At 35.5% G+C, this 16,301-nt stretch overlaps 1 protein-coding gene across 1 annotated transcript; it reads left to right on the forward strand.

Moving 5' to 3' along the window:
• Positions 1–1,658: 1,658 nt before the first annotated feature.
• On the forward strand, positions 1,659–2,691 carry LOC124292809. The gene is made up of 2 exons (XM_046730834.1): positions 1,659–2,557; positions 2,685–2,691. Exons 1-2 carry the CDS (start codon positions 1,659–1,661, stop codon positions 2,689–2,691), a joined length of 906 nt encoding a protein of 301 aa, XP_046586790.1.
• The last annotated feature ends 13,610 nt before the right edge of the window (positions 2,692–16,301 follow it).

The following is a 16,301-nucleotide window of genomic DNA, read 5'->3' on the forward strand; positions in this document are numbered from 1 at the left end:
CTGCTGTGATATTTACTATATTGACTTGGAAAAAAAAAAAAAAATTTTTTTCAGTCGTAAGGGAACACTGTTCGACCATGAAGATGTTTGGCGTTCCAGTGCCTAGTGGCTCAAATTATGAATCCGAATTCTCGTAACGCACGTTCGGTTTCATATCTATTTGGCAGAACTTTTCTGGTTGTCCTGACGCTGACTTCGTCATAATGGAAGCCAGCGCCAGGTTTTCTTGGCTGCGTTGTCTGCTTCTGGATTCTCTTACGCATGGCTTCGCCGGCGTTTCGCGTCTTGAATCGCTCGTACGGATGTAAAGCCTCGTCGAGTACGTCGTTTTTTCCAAGTATATACCGGGACAATCTCTTGAAACTACACATACAATGCGCATGCACCAAATAATTCAATCTCATTGGTCGGTGAAATCGCTCCGCGGCGATGTTTTCGTTTGCTGAGCAGAGCGCCAACGTACACAAAATGAAACTAAAGCTGTAAATCTCTCGCGCGTAAAGCCGTGGATTGAGGTTATGCTGTTGTTTATTTTTACGTAACGTGAATTGTTTAAGAAGAACAGTATCGTTCCGCAATACCGCGTTCGATATCGGAAGATATCCAACCTACGCAATAAAGAATTTAACGGAAAAGCAAATATCAAATGATACAGAAATTGGGTGTTATTTATTGAAAGAAGAAATTTGAAATTCAATGTGAAATGTCATTAACAAGTGGGAGTCTGGACAAACAGAGGTAGGTAAGTAAAAACAAAGTTTATTGTGACAGATTCTTTATTTACATAAAATTAAAAATAAGTCTCATTAACGATTTATGTTTTGTGCATTTTATTGGAAATTAGTTGTATCAAAAAACACCAAAAGATCCTGTCTGATAATAATAGCTTCTAATATTTTCAGGTACGAAATAATTCATTGTCAAAGCGGGACTAAATTTGTCAGGCATGGAAGCATGTAGGTACATTTCTAATTACGTGATCTTTGACTATTACAATATTTTAACATGGATTCAATGATAAAATTAGTTTTTTTTTCAGCAGGCTCAAAGTTTAAACTTTGATTAACACGAGGAAAATTATGCCTTACCTGATGGTCAAAACGTTTACGTGGCAAGGATCCTGGTTTCTCGAGCGGTGCAATCATTATAACCATCGAAACTGGTTGTTCCGCCAGACATCAGGTGCCAGAGTGAATTTCATCAGGCCATCGCCACCTTCTTAACATCAGTTGAGGCAAAATTGAAGGCCGGGATATACTACAGATGATAATGGCTGAATATCCCATCATTTTACTTTGATCGAGCCAATAGCGATAAGTTTGTTACTTAACCGTTGCTGCCAATTCATTCTACCGAGGAATCATTCTGTGCACCATTGCAATTCAAGCATTATTATTGACAAGCATTGTTTTTCAAACTTTATTCCAACCAACAAACTTATCTCTGATTTCGAATCAAAGATTTCCTTCATTTCTTCTGATTCTCGTAATACGGCCCGCCAAGATTTTACCAACACTATAGAAAAGTTCATCAACACCCCTTCTCCCCTTCGCGCTGACAAGAATATCCTTCACAAAATTAAAGAAACTAAGATCTTTCAAAATAACAACCAGGACTTACTTTTCTTGAAGGCTGACAAGGGAAACACGACTGTTGTGATGAACAAACAAATGTACGAGGATAAAATGTTGCAACAACTCTCCAACAACAACTCTTACAAAGTTGTTAGATACGATCTCACCTGTACCTTGCAACAAGAAGTCAAAAAACTAACAACGGATTGGTCTAAAAGCAAACTCATCTCTGATCAACTTAGACGTCAAATTGCAAAAACTGATTGCCTACCACCTAGAGCCTACGGGCTACCGAAAATTCACAAACCGGATACACCGGTAAGAATTATAGTTTCGTTCACTGATAGTCCGACTATCAATCTGGCTCGTTTCCTCAGTAAAAGTATAGGTAACAACATCGTACCTCCCTTGTCACGTGTAAGAGATAGTTTTGCTCTGGTTAATGCTATTAGGGACTTTCGTCTCCCACCTGATCATATTTTAGTTTCGCTGGATGTTGTGTCATTATTCACAACTGTTCCACAAGATCTTGCAATCAACGCTGTTAAACAGCGCTGGCATCAGTTGGTGGACAAAATTCCGGTCCCACTTAACGAACTCTTAAAAGCATTGCACATATGTTTTAAGGCTGCCATATTCAAATTTAATCATAACATATATGCTCAAACTTATGGTTTACCGATGGGCTCACCGCTCTCTCCAATATTGTCGGATTTGGTTTTGGATGATCTTGAACAATACTGTCTCAACAAACTGGACTTCAAGCCTTCATTCTTTTTCAGATATGTAGACGACATAATTACAGCTGTCCCTTCGAATAAAGTTGCAGAAATGCTTTCCGTCTTCAACAGTTTCCATCCGAGACTACAATTTACCTCTGAATTAGAGTCTAATCACCGAATTAGCTTTTTAGATGTCCTGATCATCAATGATAACCAGTTCATTAAAACTGATTGGTTTCATAAGGCTACTTGGTCACAAAGGTATTTAAATTACCATTCTCACCATCCCAGATCATACAAAATTGGAACGATTAATTGCTTAGTTGACAGAGCGATCCGACTCTCAAGTATGGAATTTCACAAAAAAAATTTTTCCTTGATTCAGCAGGTACTAAGTAAAAACGACTATCCACCTCGCCTGCTCAACAAACATATACAGTTCAAATACGATTCCATCTTGTCATCGACCAGCCCTAACAATAATATCGATGTAACTACTACACAAACCAATCGAAAAAGCTATATTTCCATCCCATACGTCGCGGGGTTGTTTGAGTCACTCAACAGAACATTCTCTAAGTACAAAATTCAATTTGTGGGTAAATGTGCACATGATCTATCCTCGATGTTTGATTCGGGTAAGGACCCCTTACCCTTGGGTATGCGCTCTGGTGTAGTTTACAAAATACCTTGCCACCAATGCAACATGTCTTACATAGGCCAAACTAGTAGGCAACTACACACCAGGATAACCGAGCATAAACGCAATATCCATGAATACGAGGATAATTATACTGCATTGACGAGACATGCCATCGATTTCGACCACTCTATTAATTATTCTCAAGCCAGCATTATTGACGTCGAACCGTTGTATTACAATAGGCTACTGTTAGAAATGTGCAATATTGTTGCACATCCCAATTCTGTCAACCGTAAACAAGACATAGAACATCTAAGTAATATTTACACCTCTGTGATACGACCATTGTAATTGTCCATTACCGACTGAGCTTGCTCTCGATTTTACCTCCTTAACAAAATTTTGGTTTCCTTTTAACCCGTTGACTCTGCGTTTGCTCTGATAACTATCGAGATCGACCTCCCCCCACTACACACTGGACGTTCCACTTGTGCTTATGTGCTCTGGACTCAACCTATAACGGCGGTGTGTTTTATTTCATTTTACCAAACTAACAACAAATATGAATTCGTGGGAATTACGTGTCACGAACGCAGTGTTTCGGTTTTTGTTTTTATTGTTTTTTATTGTTTTTTATTGTTTCTATTTATTCATCAATTACCAACACGCATTCTATGTAATTGGAAGTGTCATCTCATACGAGGTAATTCCTCTTTTATACTTGCTCAAACATCCTTGCATATTATTTATACCACTATGTCTAATTTTGTTAAAACCTAGTTATACATTATTTTATTTTTGTTCGTGACAGATATTTAAATAAAATGTTCTGAGGAGGGCCCCCACCAGGGCCGAAACGTTAACACGATAAAAAAGTGTTTTGAGTTGTGACCTTCATATCCAAGAATAACATTAATAAACAAATCTTCAAGGTCAAGATAAATCGTCTTCAACTTTATACCAATTAATTTGGTATCTTATTTTGAAGCTTACTTTTACTCTCTTCGGCATTAAATTTAGATAAATAGTTTTTCAAGTCCTCAATTAGATTCTAGGGTTGAATTTTTCCAAGCAAACTGAATCAATCTAAATCCAGAATTGTTAAATAACTTCGGTTAAAAATGTCTTTAAATTTAATCTTAGTTGACGGTGTCGTCAGGCTAGCTAGTTGCACGATAACTTAAAACCATATTTAATTTTACACTCTTTATAGGGTCCTACGCTAAGACTGGAAGCTTGTGAATCTCCATTTACCGCAATTATTTCTGCATTTCATGTTAGCATTGTCTGGAGCAAAAAAAATCTCATTTTGAGATTGGAAACGGAACCTGAAACGCAGAAGTTATTCAGTAGCACGAATTGAAAACCAAGAATTTTATAATGGTTCCTGCAACAAAGGGACTCTTTCCAAATATCCTTGTTACAAGGTGATGTTCGGAGGACTATGGACAAGATATTGTATCGGATTACATTATTTGGAAAAAAAACTTCACAAACTTCGTTAAAAATTAGATATTAATTTATTTTGATGGAATAAGGGACACAATCTTGAATCCGATAAGTCAATATCCTCGTAATAATTTTCTGACATTACTCTAAAACATGATTGTCCTTGAAGCTAATTGTGACGTTAAGGCGCATTTTGAGAAAGTTGATTTTCAACTTGTGTCATAGGATGTGATCTACGTTCCTGGTTTCTACGCTTCCGATTAGATTTTCTTTATTGCGAACCGCACTAACATGAAATACAGCAATCATTTTAATAAATCTAATATTACTTGAATTTTCAATTTGAGTATTAGGTTCCCTTCATTTATTTAATCGAACATCATTGAAAATTTGCGAAATGAACTCTGATAATCATTAGAAAATTTTTAATAGTAGTAGCAATAATTTATTGATAGGAAAAAATACATTGACTATCGACTATTTCTAAATTTTGTTGAACTATTTTCGAGAAAAAAAAAGATTCACCATTCTGTTACAGATAGTGAGATATTTAAATTTCTTGAACGCTCGGTTTAATGTCTCATTTTCAAAAGTGATGAAATTCAATATTACCACCTGAAATCACAAGAGACTGAGAAAGTTGCTTAGTTGCTGGAAAGTGGCGATGATCTTTGTACGTGTGATAAATTGAATAGGCAGATAACAGTAAATATTAGAGATGTAATTACTTTGGCCGTATCACCTGTTGATGGAAAAAAACTTCATTGTTATTTCTAATGTACGAAATGATAAAGGTGATCGAATAAAATGTTCCCACGTACCTGCTGCGTTTCTTCCAAGCACCCAACATTTAAACAGATTTCTCATTTCAGTCGAATAAAGCCAATTTTCAAAGAGCATTAGCATCAACTTTCCGAGTCACTACCTCGACTGTTTGAGATTCTAACCTCAAAAATTCGTATGAACTACATCGCCGCCAGAAGCAGAGTTTGACAGCTGAAACTCGGAGTGGCCAGCCTGTCCGAGCAGCCGATAAAACTCGCGCATGCGCATTATATGTATAGTTTCAAGAGATTGTCCCGGTATAGTAAATATCACAGCAGTATGCGAGAACACGCTATACATGTAGCCGATTTACGCAGGCTCATCCAGTCTCGAAAAATCAAATTCTCCCAAAGCAACATGGGCAAATTCACGCGAAACCGCTCTTACATCGGGGACTTGGCCGCCTCTATGACCAAGACAGGCTGGCAGGGAGATCCCGTGATTGCGGTGCACGATGCTCGAGACGATTCCTGGATCGTGTTGGACCACAGGCGAATCGCCGCAGCAGTGATAAGTCAGAGTGAAACGTTAATGGTTCGAATGCATGTGTACGAGGAGAACGACGTACTCGACGAGGCTTTGCATCCGTACGAGCGATTCAAGACGCGAAACGCCGGCGAAGCCATGCGTGAGAGAATCGAGAAGCAGACAACGCAGCCAAGAAAACCTGGCGCTGGCTTCCATTATGACGAAGTCAGCGTCAGGACAACCAGAGAAGTTCTGCCAAACAGATATGAAACCGAACGTGCGTTACGAGGATTCGGATTCATAATTTGAGCCACTAGGCACTGAAACGCCAAACATCTTCATGGTCAAACAGTGTTCCCTTACGACTGAAAAAAATTTTTTTTTTTTTTCCAAGTAAATATAGTAAATATCACAGCAGTATGCGAGAACTCGCTATACATGTAGCCGATTTACGCAGGCTCATCCAGTCTCGAAAAATCAAATTCTCCCAAAGCAACATGGGCGAATTCACGCGAAACCGCTCTTACATCGGGGACTTGGCCGCCTCTATGACCAAGACAGACTGGCAGGGAGATCCCGTGATTGCGGTGCACGATGCTCGAGACGATTCCTGGGTCGTAGTGGACCACAGGCGAATCGCCGCAGCAGTGATAAGTCAGAGTGAAACGTTAATGGTTCGAATGCATGTGTACGAGGAGAACGACGTACTTGACGAGGCTTCACATCCGTACGAGCGATTCAAGACGCGAAACGCCGGCGAAGCCATGCGTGAGAGAATCGAGAAGCAGACAACGCAGCCACGAAAACCTGGCGCTGGCTTCCATTATGATGAAGTCAGCGTCAGGACAACCAGAGAAGTTCTGCCAAACAGATATGAAACCGAACGTGCGATACAAGAATTCGGATTCGTGGTTTGAACCACCAGGCACTGAAACGGCAACTGAAGGGGTCAACTGCAGGTCAGATGCAACAGGGCTTCCAGATCATCAAAATTTTTTGAAGTTCTCAGAATCCATATTGACGCCGCGGGGCTTCAAGATCACCCAAACGAACGTTTTTTTCAGACGAAACTATTTGAAGTATTACCAAACAGTGGTGGTGCTGAAGCAACGCGCAAAACTAACGCTCACAATGGAATGCGTTCGAGCCCGCGACAGAAGAAACACTGTTCGTTCGCGAAATTTCTTAAACCCACCGTCTAGCACTAGCTCATGTTCGATGAGAGATATCAGAGACTGCTAACAGCCGAGAGAATACGTATGCCTCGAACAATAAATATAAAAGTACTCGTTACGAAGTGAAACGTAATTCGGTTTCATATCTGTTTGGCAGGTCTATCCGAGTCGTCCCGACGCTGACTCCGTCATAATGGAAACCAGCGCCAGGTTCTCTCGGCTGCGGTGTGTGCTTCTCGATTCTCTTACGCATGGCTTCGCCGGCGTTTCGCGTCTTGAATCGCTCGAGGCAAGATAATGAGGCGTGCAATGGAACCCGTGCACCGATGTGACGTGCCGCGCTGGATAAATTAATTTTTTCCTACAGTAATAATAATTTCTCCATCAAATAAAAATGCGTTATTGATAGATAATTTGACGTAGAATACGATGGTCGTGCTGAGAACTCGCTACGAGGTGAAGGCAATTGCTAAAAATCGATTTAAACATATTAATTATTTATAACAATATAAATTTCGGAATAATCGTAAATGAAACAATTGTTGCATTAAAATTCATTTTATTAGCTTTGGGTTTAAAAAACCAACTTTTCAGCTCAAACAGAACCGGCGTTATGAATTTTTGAAAATGAGTTCTCCGTGCCAGAAAACACCAAATTATCAAATTTTCGGTCCCCTCTATGTTACGAAATATGTAAAATAAAAAAATCCTCGAATACGTATTCCCTATTTTTTCTATGTAGAACCCGTGAAACAATTTTAAGCTACATCAAAATTGTGTCGGTCGATTTTTATCTAAATCTGTCCGATTCGTCAAAGAATGTCCCATATTCAAGGGTGTATCACGGAACAATAAATTGAATTTGCTATATTCACCGTAAAACTATCAAAACAATCAGTTCGGTCGTGATGCAATCGCTACACGCATGACGTCCTCATTTGCATGCAAAATTCGAGTCAATCCTGTTGGTATGGTTACCGACTCAGATTCAGGCCCTTTACCGACCGCGTTTTGTCTAATATTGTGTTGCGCTACTCCCCGGTGGAGAGTACCACCTTCGAATGGTTTGGAACCGAGGAAACATACGCAGAGGGCGCTTCGATCGATTACATCTTTTAGATCCAGGTCAGCGGCACCTTAAGTAACCCTTTTCCTCCATGTAGTATTAGTACCTACTTACCGCTTGCGAAATTTGCCTTACTTATAATTTTTTTTTTTTTTTTCCAGCTGTAAGTTTAAATATTGCTGAATGACAATGAGTGAAAGTGATTTCTAGGTGCTTATACATTTTTGTAATTTTCATATCTGCAATACTAAAATTGAACTTATACTTATGATTACATATTTGTAACCTGCATATGCGAACATCAAAATTCCTTCAATTGAGCTGATTGAAACCCCTCTTATTTTATTTATTTCTTACATTACAGAATAGTAATTGGGCTGAAAGCTTCTTCTTCCAGAACTTCCATTGAGACTTCCTCCTTTACATGGGTTCAGCGTTTGGGTATAGTTCAGGTAGAATTTCATAATTTTTGAGCTTATGTAATTTATTCCACAGCAGGCTGTGGCTTACAGACAGAAAAGCTGATTTAAAGTTCACAAATGTTCAGGAAAATTCCGCTTTGTACCTGCTTAAATGAACCTGAATAACTGTGTTTGACGAGAAGATATTATCCATGCATCCACACTTAGCCCTAAATTCTTTTTGAGATTCAGGTAACAACTTTCCATCTTCCACCCAAACATTCAATATTTTGCTCTTTATTTGTATAAAGACTTTGAAACAGACTTTAGCTCTGTGCAATTGGTCTATAATTATTAGGATTACTCTTTTCACCTTTCTCATAGATAATTTTCATCTCTTAATAGAGATTTAGATCCTTTTTTGTTACCACTCTTAATTTTTAAATGGATCCATTTCCTTGCATCTCCTCTCAATTCGTGGTTTATTAACTATTCTCTTATTTTTTGGATACACTATTATACCTACAATGTTAACCGCGTTTTTAATCAAGGTATTACACCTTGTAGCAAGTTCATGGATAGTACATTTCACCAGAACGTCATTCTCCACATGATATACCTTACCATAGGTATCTTCAAATTGGTATTTCCACTTGAGCTTCCAAGTATACTTTAACCGGAAAGTAGTCCAAACGCGTCACAAGTTGCATAAATTTACGGTCCTTCATCACACGCATGCACAGATTTGGCGTCTTACGCCATGCCAGTAAGTCACTGAACTAGTCTATTCGTTAAGCTCAAAATGGTCTAAAATAGAGATACTACTCTTAAAGTTATGTGCGACAGCTTATTGGATTCGGAATAACGCCTATACAAATGTGTTAAAAAGTTTTATCAGCACATAAAAAATTGCAAAAGTTATAAACAATTAAAAATGAAAAGAAAAGGCATTTCGTTTTTCGCCAATATCTCATAGACTTTTCATATTTCTGAAATTTTAAAAAAAGATTCTCAAAAAAGAGGAAATTTCCAATAAAAAACTCATCTCCCGGAACTCTATCTCCATTATTTATAATTTTAAATTAACGCTGAAAATGGATCTCCGCGCTTCGTTTTTAGGTCGCGCGTGCGCGTCAAAAGCGAGTACGACAAATTGATTAATTTTTTTAAGGTATTGAATATTTTTTAAAAATTTGAAAAAATTATGGTGTATTTTGAACACTTCAAAAAATTTATAGTCGAAAATTTTACTTAAAGTTAATTTTTCAACAAGTTAAACGATTGTTAAGTAACAAAATTTTCTCCAACTTCCGTCTTCATTGTAAATGAAAAAAAATGTTTAAATAATTGTCGCAAAAATATTTCGCTTCGTGGAGCTTTTCTTATATACATACTCAACAATATTACGCCATAAAAGTTAAAGAAATATTCATACTTTGTTTATAATAATTTTTGTACTCGAACAAAAAATGCAAAATCCAAGTAATACTGTTGAAAAAAATTTTTTTTTTCTTAATCATGATGTTACCGTTTTTTTATCTATACAAGATATCAATTGATTTGCAAAAAAATTTTTTCCGCCATTTGTTCATAAATTTTTTACAAACAAATTGATTATTTGAATATTTTGTCAAAATTTTTTTTCACAACTTTATCATATTGTGATTTTTTTGATTTATTATATTATGATTTTTGAAAAAAAAAGTTTTCTTAACAACAATTTTTACTTGTTTATAATCGTTTTTTTTTATATTTCTATTGTTTACATAATTAGTTGAGGAATTATTTCTCATCTAAAAATCATAATTGACAGTCCTCTATAAAATAACAAAAAAAATTTTTTTTAATAACAATTCCATTGTTTATTAACTTATCAATTTGTTATAAACAAATTTTTAACTTTGTTATATTTTTTTCTCAAACTTCTAAAAATAACTAAAACAACCATATATAACAAAGTACAGAAAAAAATTTTGTTCAATTTTTTATTGTAATTTTAAAAAACACGTGCTACAAAAGTTGCAGCTTCTCTAAATTTTTTTTTTCATTTCATAAAAAATTATTGTCGATTACAGTCTATTCTTTAAAAACATGCACAAATTTTTGCAAATAATGTGAGGAGAAAATTGTATTGTTGAATAAACCTGTAATTTTGATTAAAAGTCAGCAAAGAAAGCAGGTAACAGAAGGGATCAGGATCAAGGGTCGGTCAAAAGACTTGGCCTCTGAAAGAAGCAGCTGCTCATTGTAAAGTACAGAACTCAAAATAAACGATGAATATTACAGGCAAAATAATAACTGTGAAGAGAGAGAACCATAAAATTTAGAGAAAAACGGCATAAATTTATTGAAAATTGACATTATTTATAAATAAACAACTGCAACGTTAATATATTTTATTACTTAACCGAATTGCCTTAAAGGTCCGTATTTGCATTATTTAAAAAGTTAGAAGCCATAAAAGTTCCAAAAACATCGAAAAAAACATCAGTTTTTATAAACAAATGCGCATAACAACAGATTAACAATAACTACAAATTTTTTAATAACTCATTTGAAAGATCGTTTAATTCTTTATAAAATCCACTGGAATGTTCATTTTCCTATCTGTAATAGTTTAAAAGTTATATTAGTTTTTCACTAGACAAATGAAGCAGCCCCTGCAACTTTTGTAGCACGTGTTTTTTAAAATTACAATAAAAAATTGAACAAAACTTTTTTCTGTACTTTGTTATATATGGTTGTTTTGTTTATTTTTAGAAGTATGAGAAAAAAAATTTTTTTTTGTTATTTTATAGAGGACTGTCAATTATGCTTTTTAGATGAAAAATTATTTCTCAACTAATTATTTAAACAATGGAAATATAAAAAAACGATTATAAACAAGTAAAAATTGTTGTTGAGAAAAATTTTTTTTTCAAAAATCATAATATTTATAATATGATAAAGTTGTGAAAAAAAATTATGAAAAAATATTAAAATAATCAATTTGTTTGGAAAAAATTTATGAACAAATGGCGGAAAAATTTTTTTTGCAAATCAAATAGTATCTTGTAATAATAAAAAAAACGATAATATCATGATGAAGAAAAACAAATTTTTTTCAACATTATTACTTGGATTTTTCATTTTTTGTTCGAGTACAAAAATTATTATAAACAAAGTATGAATATTTCTTCAACTATTATGGCGTGATATTGTTGAGTATGTATATAAGAAAGGCTCCACGAAGCTAAATATTTTTGCGACAATTATTTAAACATTTTTTTTCATTTACAATGAAGACGGAAGTTGGTGAAAATTTTGTTACTGAACAATCGTTTAAATTGTTGAAAAATTAACTTTAAGTAAAATTTTCAACGAGGATAAAGTTTTTGAAGTGTTCAAAATACACCATAATTTTTTCAAATTTTTAAAAAATATCCACACCTTACAAAAATTAATCAATGTGTCGTCCTCGCTTTTGAAGCTGCGCGCGCGACCTAAAAACGAAGCGCGGAGACCCATTTTCAGCGTTAAATTAAAATTATAAATAATGGAGATAGAGTTCCGGGAGCTGGGAGTCTTTTATTGGAAATTTCCTCCTTTTTGAGAATCTTTTTTTTTAAATTTCAGAAATATGAATAGTCTATGAGATATTGGCGAAAAACGAAATGCCTTTTTTTTCATCTTTAATTTTTTATAACTTTTTGCAATTTTTTATGTGCTGATAAACTTTTTAGCACATTTGTATAGGCGTCATTCCGAATTCAATGAGCTATCGCACATAATTTTAAGAGCAGTATATCTATTTTAGAGACCATTTTGAGCTTATCGACTAGACTAAACATCGAGTAAAGAGTAACTTGGTTGCGGGTGGTGAAAAAAAAAAAAAAATTAAAAAAAAAATATATTTCACTGTCCCAACTAAATTTTACTTGCCGTAACAAAATCTGTCATTGCCTTGCCCAAAAAATTACCGCCGGCAGCGATATACATGTTGCTTGGACGAACAAGTCTCTTTTGTTAGTAGGGAATTGGTTGGTATTCGTTTATTTATAAAAGATTATAATACGTAGAACAGATGGACTCTTTCCAGGTGATATAAATCTATTTACGATGCTGAAATGAATTCAATGAACGAAATATCGGAAGAAGTGCAACGGCTCCATTTCTAAATCTGATTAATCCTATTAGCTAGGGAGCTGGGTGCCAAAATTTCTGAATGATTTGTCCGTCTGGCAGACATTATTAATATCAAATTTTGTACCATAAGAAACATTAAGGACCGCGTCCGCCACCATGACAGGCCTGCGTTGTCAATTGACAGCGCTTAAAAAATTTAAAAAAAAAGGGTGTACTAAATCATTTGTTCGTGTCTGCCTCTTGGACTGATGGTCAGAATCATCCTGAAAACGATCAAAATCCAGAGGCAGACATCCAGACCTCTGACTTTTGTAGCAGTAAATTTTTTAAGTTTTTTTTTATGATTTAAAAACGTGTTTATGAAATGTTCGCTCGGCAGACCTGAATTATTCGATTAAAAACAATGTGAAGGGCCACAGAAAAATGGTCTGCCACCATGGTAGCGCTGAGTTGTCAATTGACAGCTCTTCAAAAATGTAAAAAGAAAAGCTGTGCTAAATCATTTGTTCGTGTCTGTCTCTTGGATTGATGCTCAGAATCGTCTTCAAAACGTTGAAAATCTAGAGGCAGACCATTTGAATATAAATTTTTTTTTAACTCTACGCTCGCGCCAAGCCACAAGTAAAAAATTCTGCGCCAACAAAATGTTAATGAAAATAATTAGTGTTACATACAAGCAATCGATAGGAACAATTTTAAAAACATATTTCAAAAATTCGGGTTCTAAATATGTTACCTGCCGTCCCGCAGGTATAAAAGGAACTGTATAGTTTGTCTTTCTTTCTTAGAGAGAAGAAAGTGAGAACGTTATAACTCCGTAGAGAGTTGGGGCATACCTATACATAGATATGTGTGTAGGTATATGTATACCTATACATATGTAATAAATTGTTAAATAATTATTTGTTTAAACAATTTGTTGATAACTTTTGGGCAATATTATTATTCATGATTGTTGTTCATAGCATGCGGAATGTTGTTGAATTTTTTCATACTTTTATTGAGTAACAAAGTAAGAAAAGTCTGATCGTATACAATTTTTGGCTGGGACGATCCATGACACACATCCTTAAACTTATTTGCGTCTTCTGACGTTGTAATAAACTGTTTTTTTTTTATTGCATCCATTAAAAAAGACTGAACAATATAATATATATAATAATACTAAAACTATTAATACCAACAATAAATAGCCGTAATACTCACTTTCCCTTGATTCTGCGTGAACTTCAAAAAACGGTACACCTCAAAATCAGTGACCAAAATGTCTGCCAACTTTTTTTTTTGTATTCGGGTAGTCCTATTGAATGGAATGGACGCAACTAGAACGACGAACAAATGATTTAGTAAAGCTTTTTTTTTTACATTTTTACAACTACGTCCCGTGATAATGCAGGGCCCTGTATGTCTGCCTCTGGATTTTCAACGTTTTGAGGATGATTCTGACCATCAGTCCAAGAGGCAGACACGTACACATGATTTAGTATCCTTTTTTTTACATTTTTGAAGTGCTGTAACTCAAAAACGCAGGGACGTAGGACCTTAATTAACTGGACCAAATCGATTTGTATTGATCTGAACTTTCATCCCTATCGATATGAAAGACGAACAAATCATTTACCAAAATGGCAGCCAGCTGCCTAACTATAGTAGGCCACACCTCACAATCAGTAGAATCGTATAACGAGTACACTGGGTGAAATTCACCTCAAATGTGATATTTGACTGAATAAAAAAAAAAAAGAAAATGAGCTCTAGATATTGTTTAAGGATCGCAGACAAATCTTTTTCAGTTTTCCTAACCAAAATTGATTGTTTAAATATTGCAAAACATCGGTAAAGTTAAAGAAAATGCCAGAGTGCCAAAAAAAAAAAAAAAAAAAACTAAGGGACTCTACTAGAAGTTTGAAAAATATTTGGGGTCAAATTCACCGCAAGTTATACCTGTTGGGGTTAAACTCGATATAGGGTAGATGCGTCGGTAGTCGGATACTTTTTCGTACGGTCATGTTCAACACACAATATGTTTATGTATAAATAACCGTAAAAACAAAAAACTTAATTCAAGCAGTCTGACAGCGACCTTTAACAGTGTATTTTCGCGTGCGGATGCTAGAACGGGCATATTATTAATTACGTTTAATTAACCCATATCACTGCAACGGGGTCCGGTTGACCCCGAGAACTAACTTTGACGTACAATTTTAAAGTCAGCGTGCTTAAATCAGGGCTGCTTGTGCAAGTAAAATTAAGAATGTTTGAAAAAACTTTGTGGTTTCTTATCGCAGATTGTTTTACTTTTTTTGCTTCAAGAATTTTTCCCCACATCCTCCATCGTTTTTTCCTGAAAGTAAGATTGGAGTCTAGATCTGAATTTCTAAATTTTGTCTCAGAATTTTCTTCAAGTCGTAACTGTGCATAACGTAATATTGTGTACAGTAATAACATTCCGAAGTTTGGCTGTGATCTCAGCAACTCCGTGTAAGTAACGTGGAAGTTTCCATAAGTGTAAGTGAGTGGGGTTAATTTAAGTGACACGTTGTTTGATTTCACAATCATTTCATTCATGACATGAGTAATTTGAAACTCCAAGAATTACGATTTGCCGCCATTAGAATTAAAAAAAAAAGAAGCATGGGCTATGTGGCGATAAAATGGCGCCGGCAACCAGGCTGTGACGTCATGAGGACATTTTCCAATATCGACCAGACTCTATTTTGAAAGTTCTTGTGGTTGACTTTGTCCGTTTTGCCAGTTATCACCCAGGTTTCCAGCCCCTGATGTTCAGGGTTTCATTTTCGCAAATATACACTGATACGCATTCGTTCACGTACCATAAGTACTTATGCACGAATAAAGTATTTTTCGTCTGACAATTCTTTGGAAGTGGTTATTTTTTTTTGGATCGAACTTGAAACGGTGTATACAGTATACAACGTTTTATATCTCGTATACTGCTGTAATATGTATACGCATACACGCTCACTTTACCGCAGCGGTTTTCTTCCTACTTGGAAAACATTCTTATGTAACTACCTAAGTGCGCAGGATGTGTGCAGTCTGTTACTGAAAAACAAGAAGACCATTCTTTATTAGTCCTCAGAAGGCCCGATTCAGTAACCGGTCCTCTATATTTAACCCATGTCACAGAACGCACACATCTACGTATGTTTGTATCCATGCACATGTATATGGGGCGTTCCACGTCAAATTAGTAGTCCATGTACCGCATCCTCTTCGATGTTGATCATTTTTCAGTGTGTTGTTCATATCAACCCAAAAGGGGCTCGGAATTTTTTTTCAAATATTTTTAGCTACCGGTGAAATTTGAAAAAAAAAAAAAATAAAATCGTAAACTAATTCCAAAAACGCCATTTTTGAAAATCTGGAAAAAAAATGTCACACCGGTTTTATGATTTGAAATGTGATTTTTAAGCAACACACGATAACGGAATCTCAATATTTACTACTAATTTCGCAAGTTTTTAGTTTTAATGTGTCGAAATTGGAGTTTCTTCTTTCTGTTGCTTGATCTAAACAGATCACGGAATCGTAAAAATAATGTGATTCTGCAATCTATTTAGATCGAGACATATGCAAAATAAAAAAAAAAATAAAAATAAAAACAAATTCCCGGAACACTTTTGAGTCGATAAGAACATTATACTAAAAAATGATCAGAATCGAAGAGGAGGGGCGGGGGGGGGGGGGGGGGGGGACTGAGGCACATGGGCTGCTAATTTGACGTGGAATGCCCCATATGCAGGACGATATTTCATTACACTCTCGTTTCTATTGCCGGTAACGTATCTTCTGTCAGCTTTATAATTTGCAGTAACATTTCTTTCATTTC

The sequence above is a fragment of the Neodiprion lecontei genome, chromosome 2 (genome assembly GCF_021901455.1).
Source record: "Neodiprion lecontei isolate iyNeoLeco1 chromosome 2, iyNeoLeco1.1, whole genome shotgun sequence".
In the NCBI taxonomy this organism is placed as follows: Eukaryota; Metazoa; Arthropoda; class Insecta; order Hymenoptera; family Diprionidae; genus Neodiprion; species Neodiprion lecontei.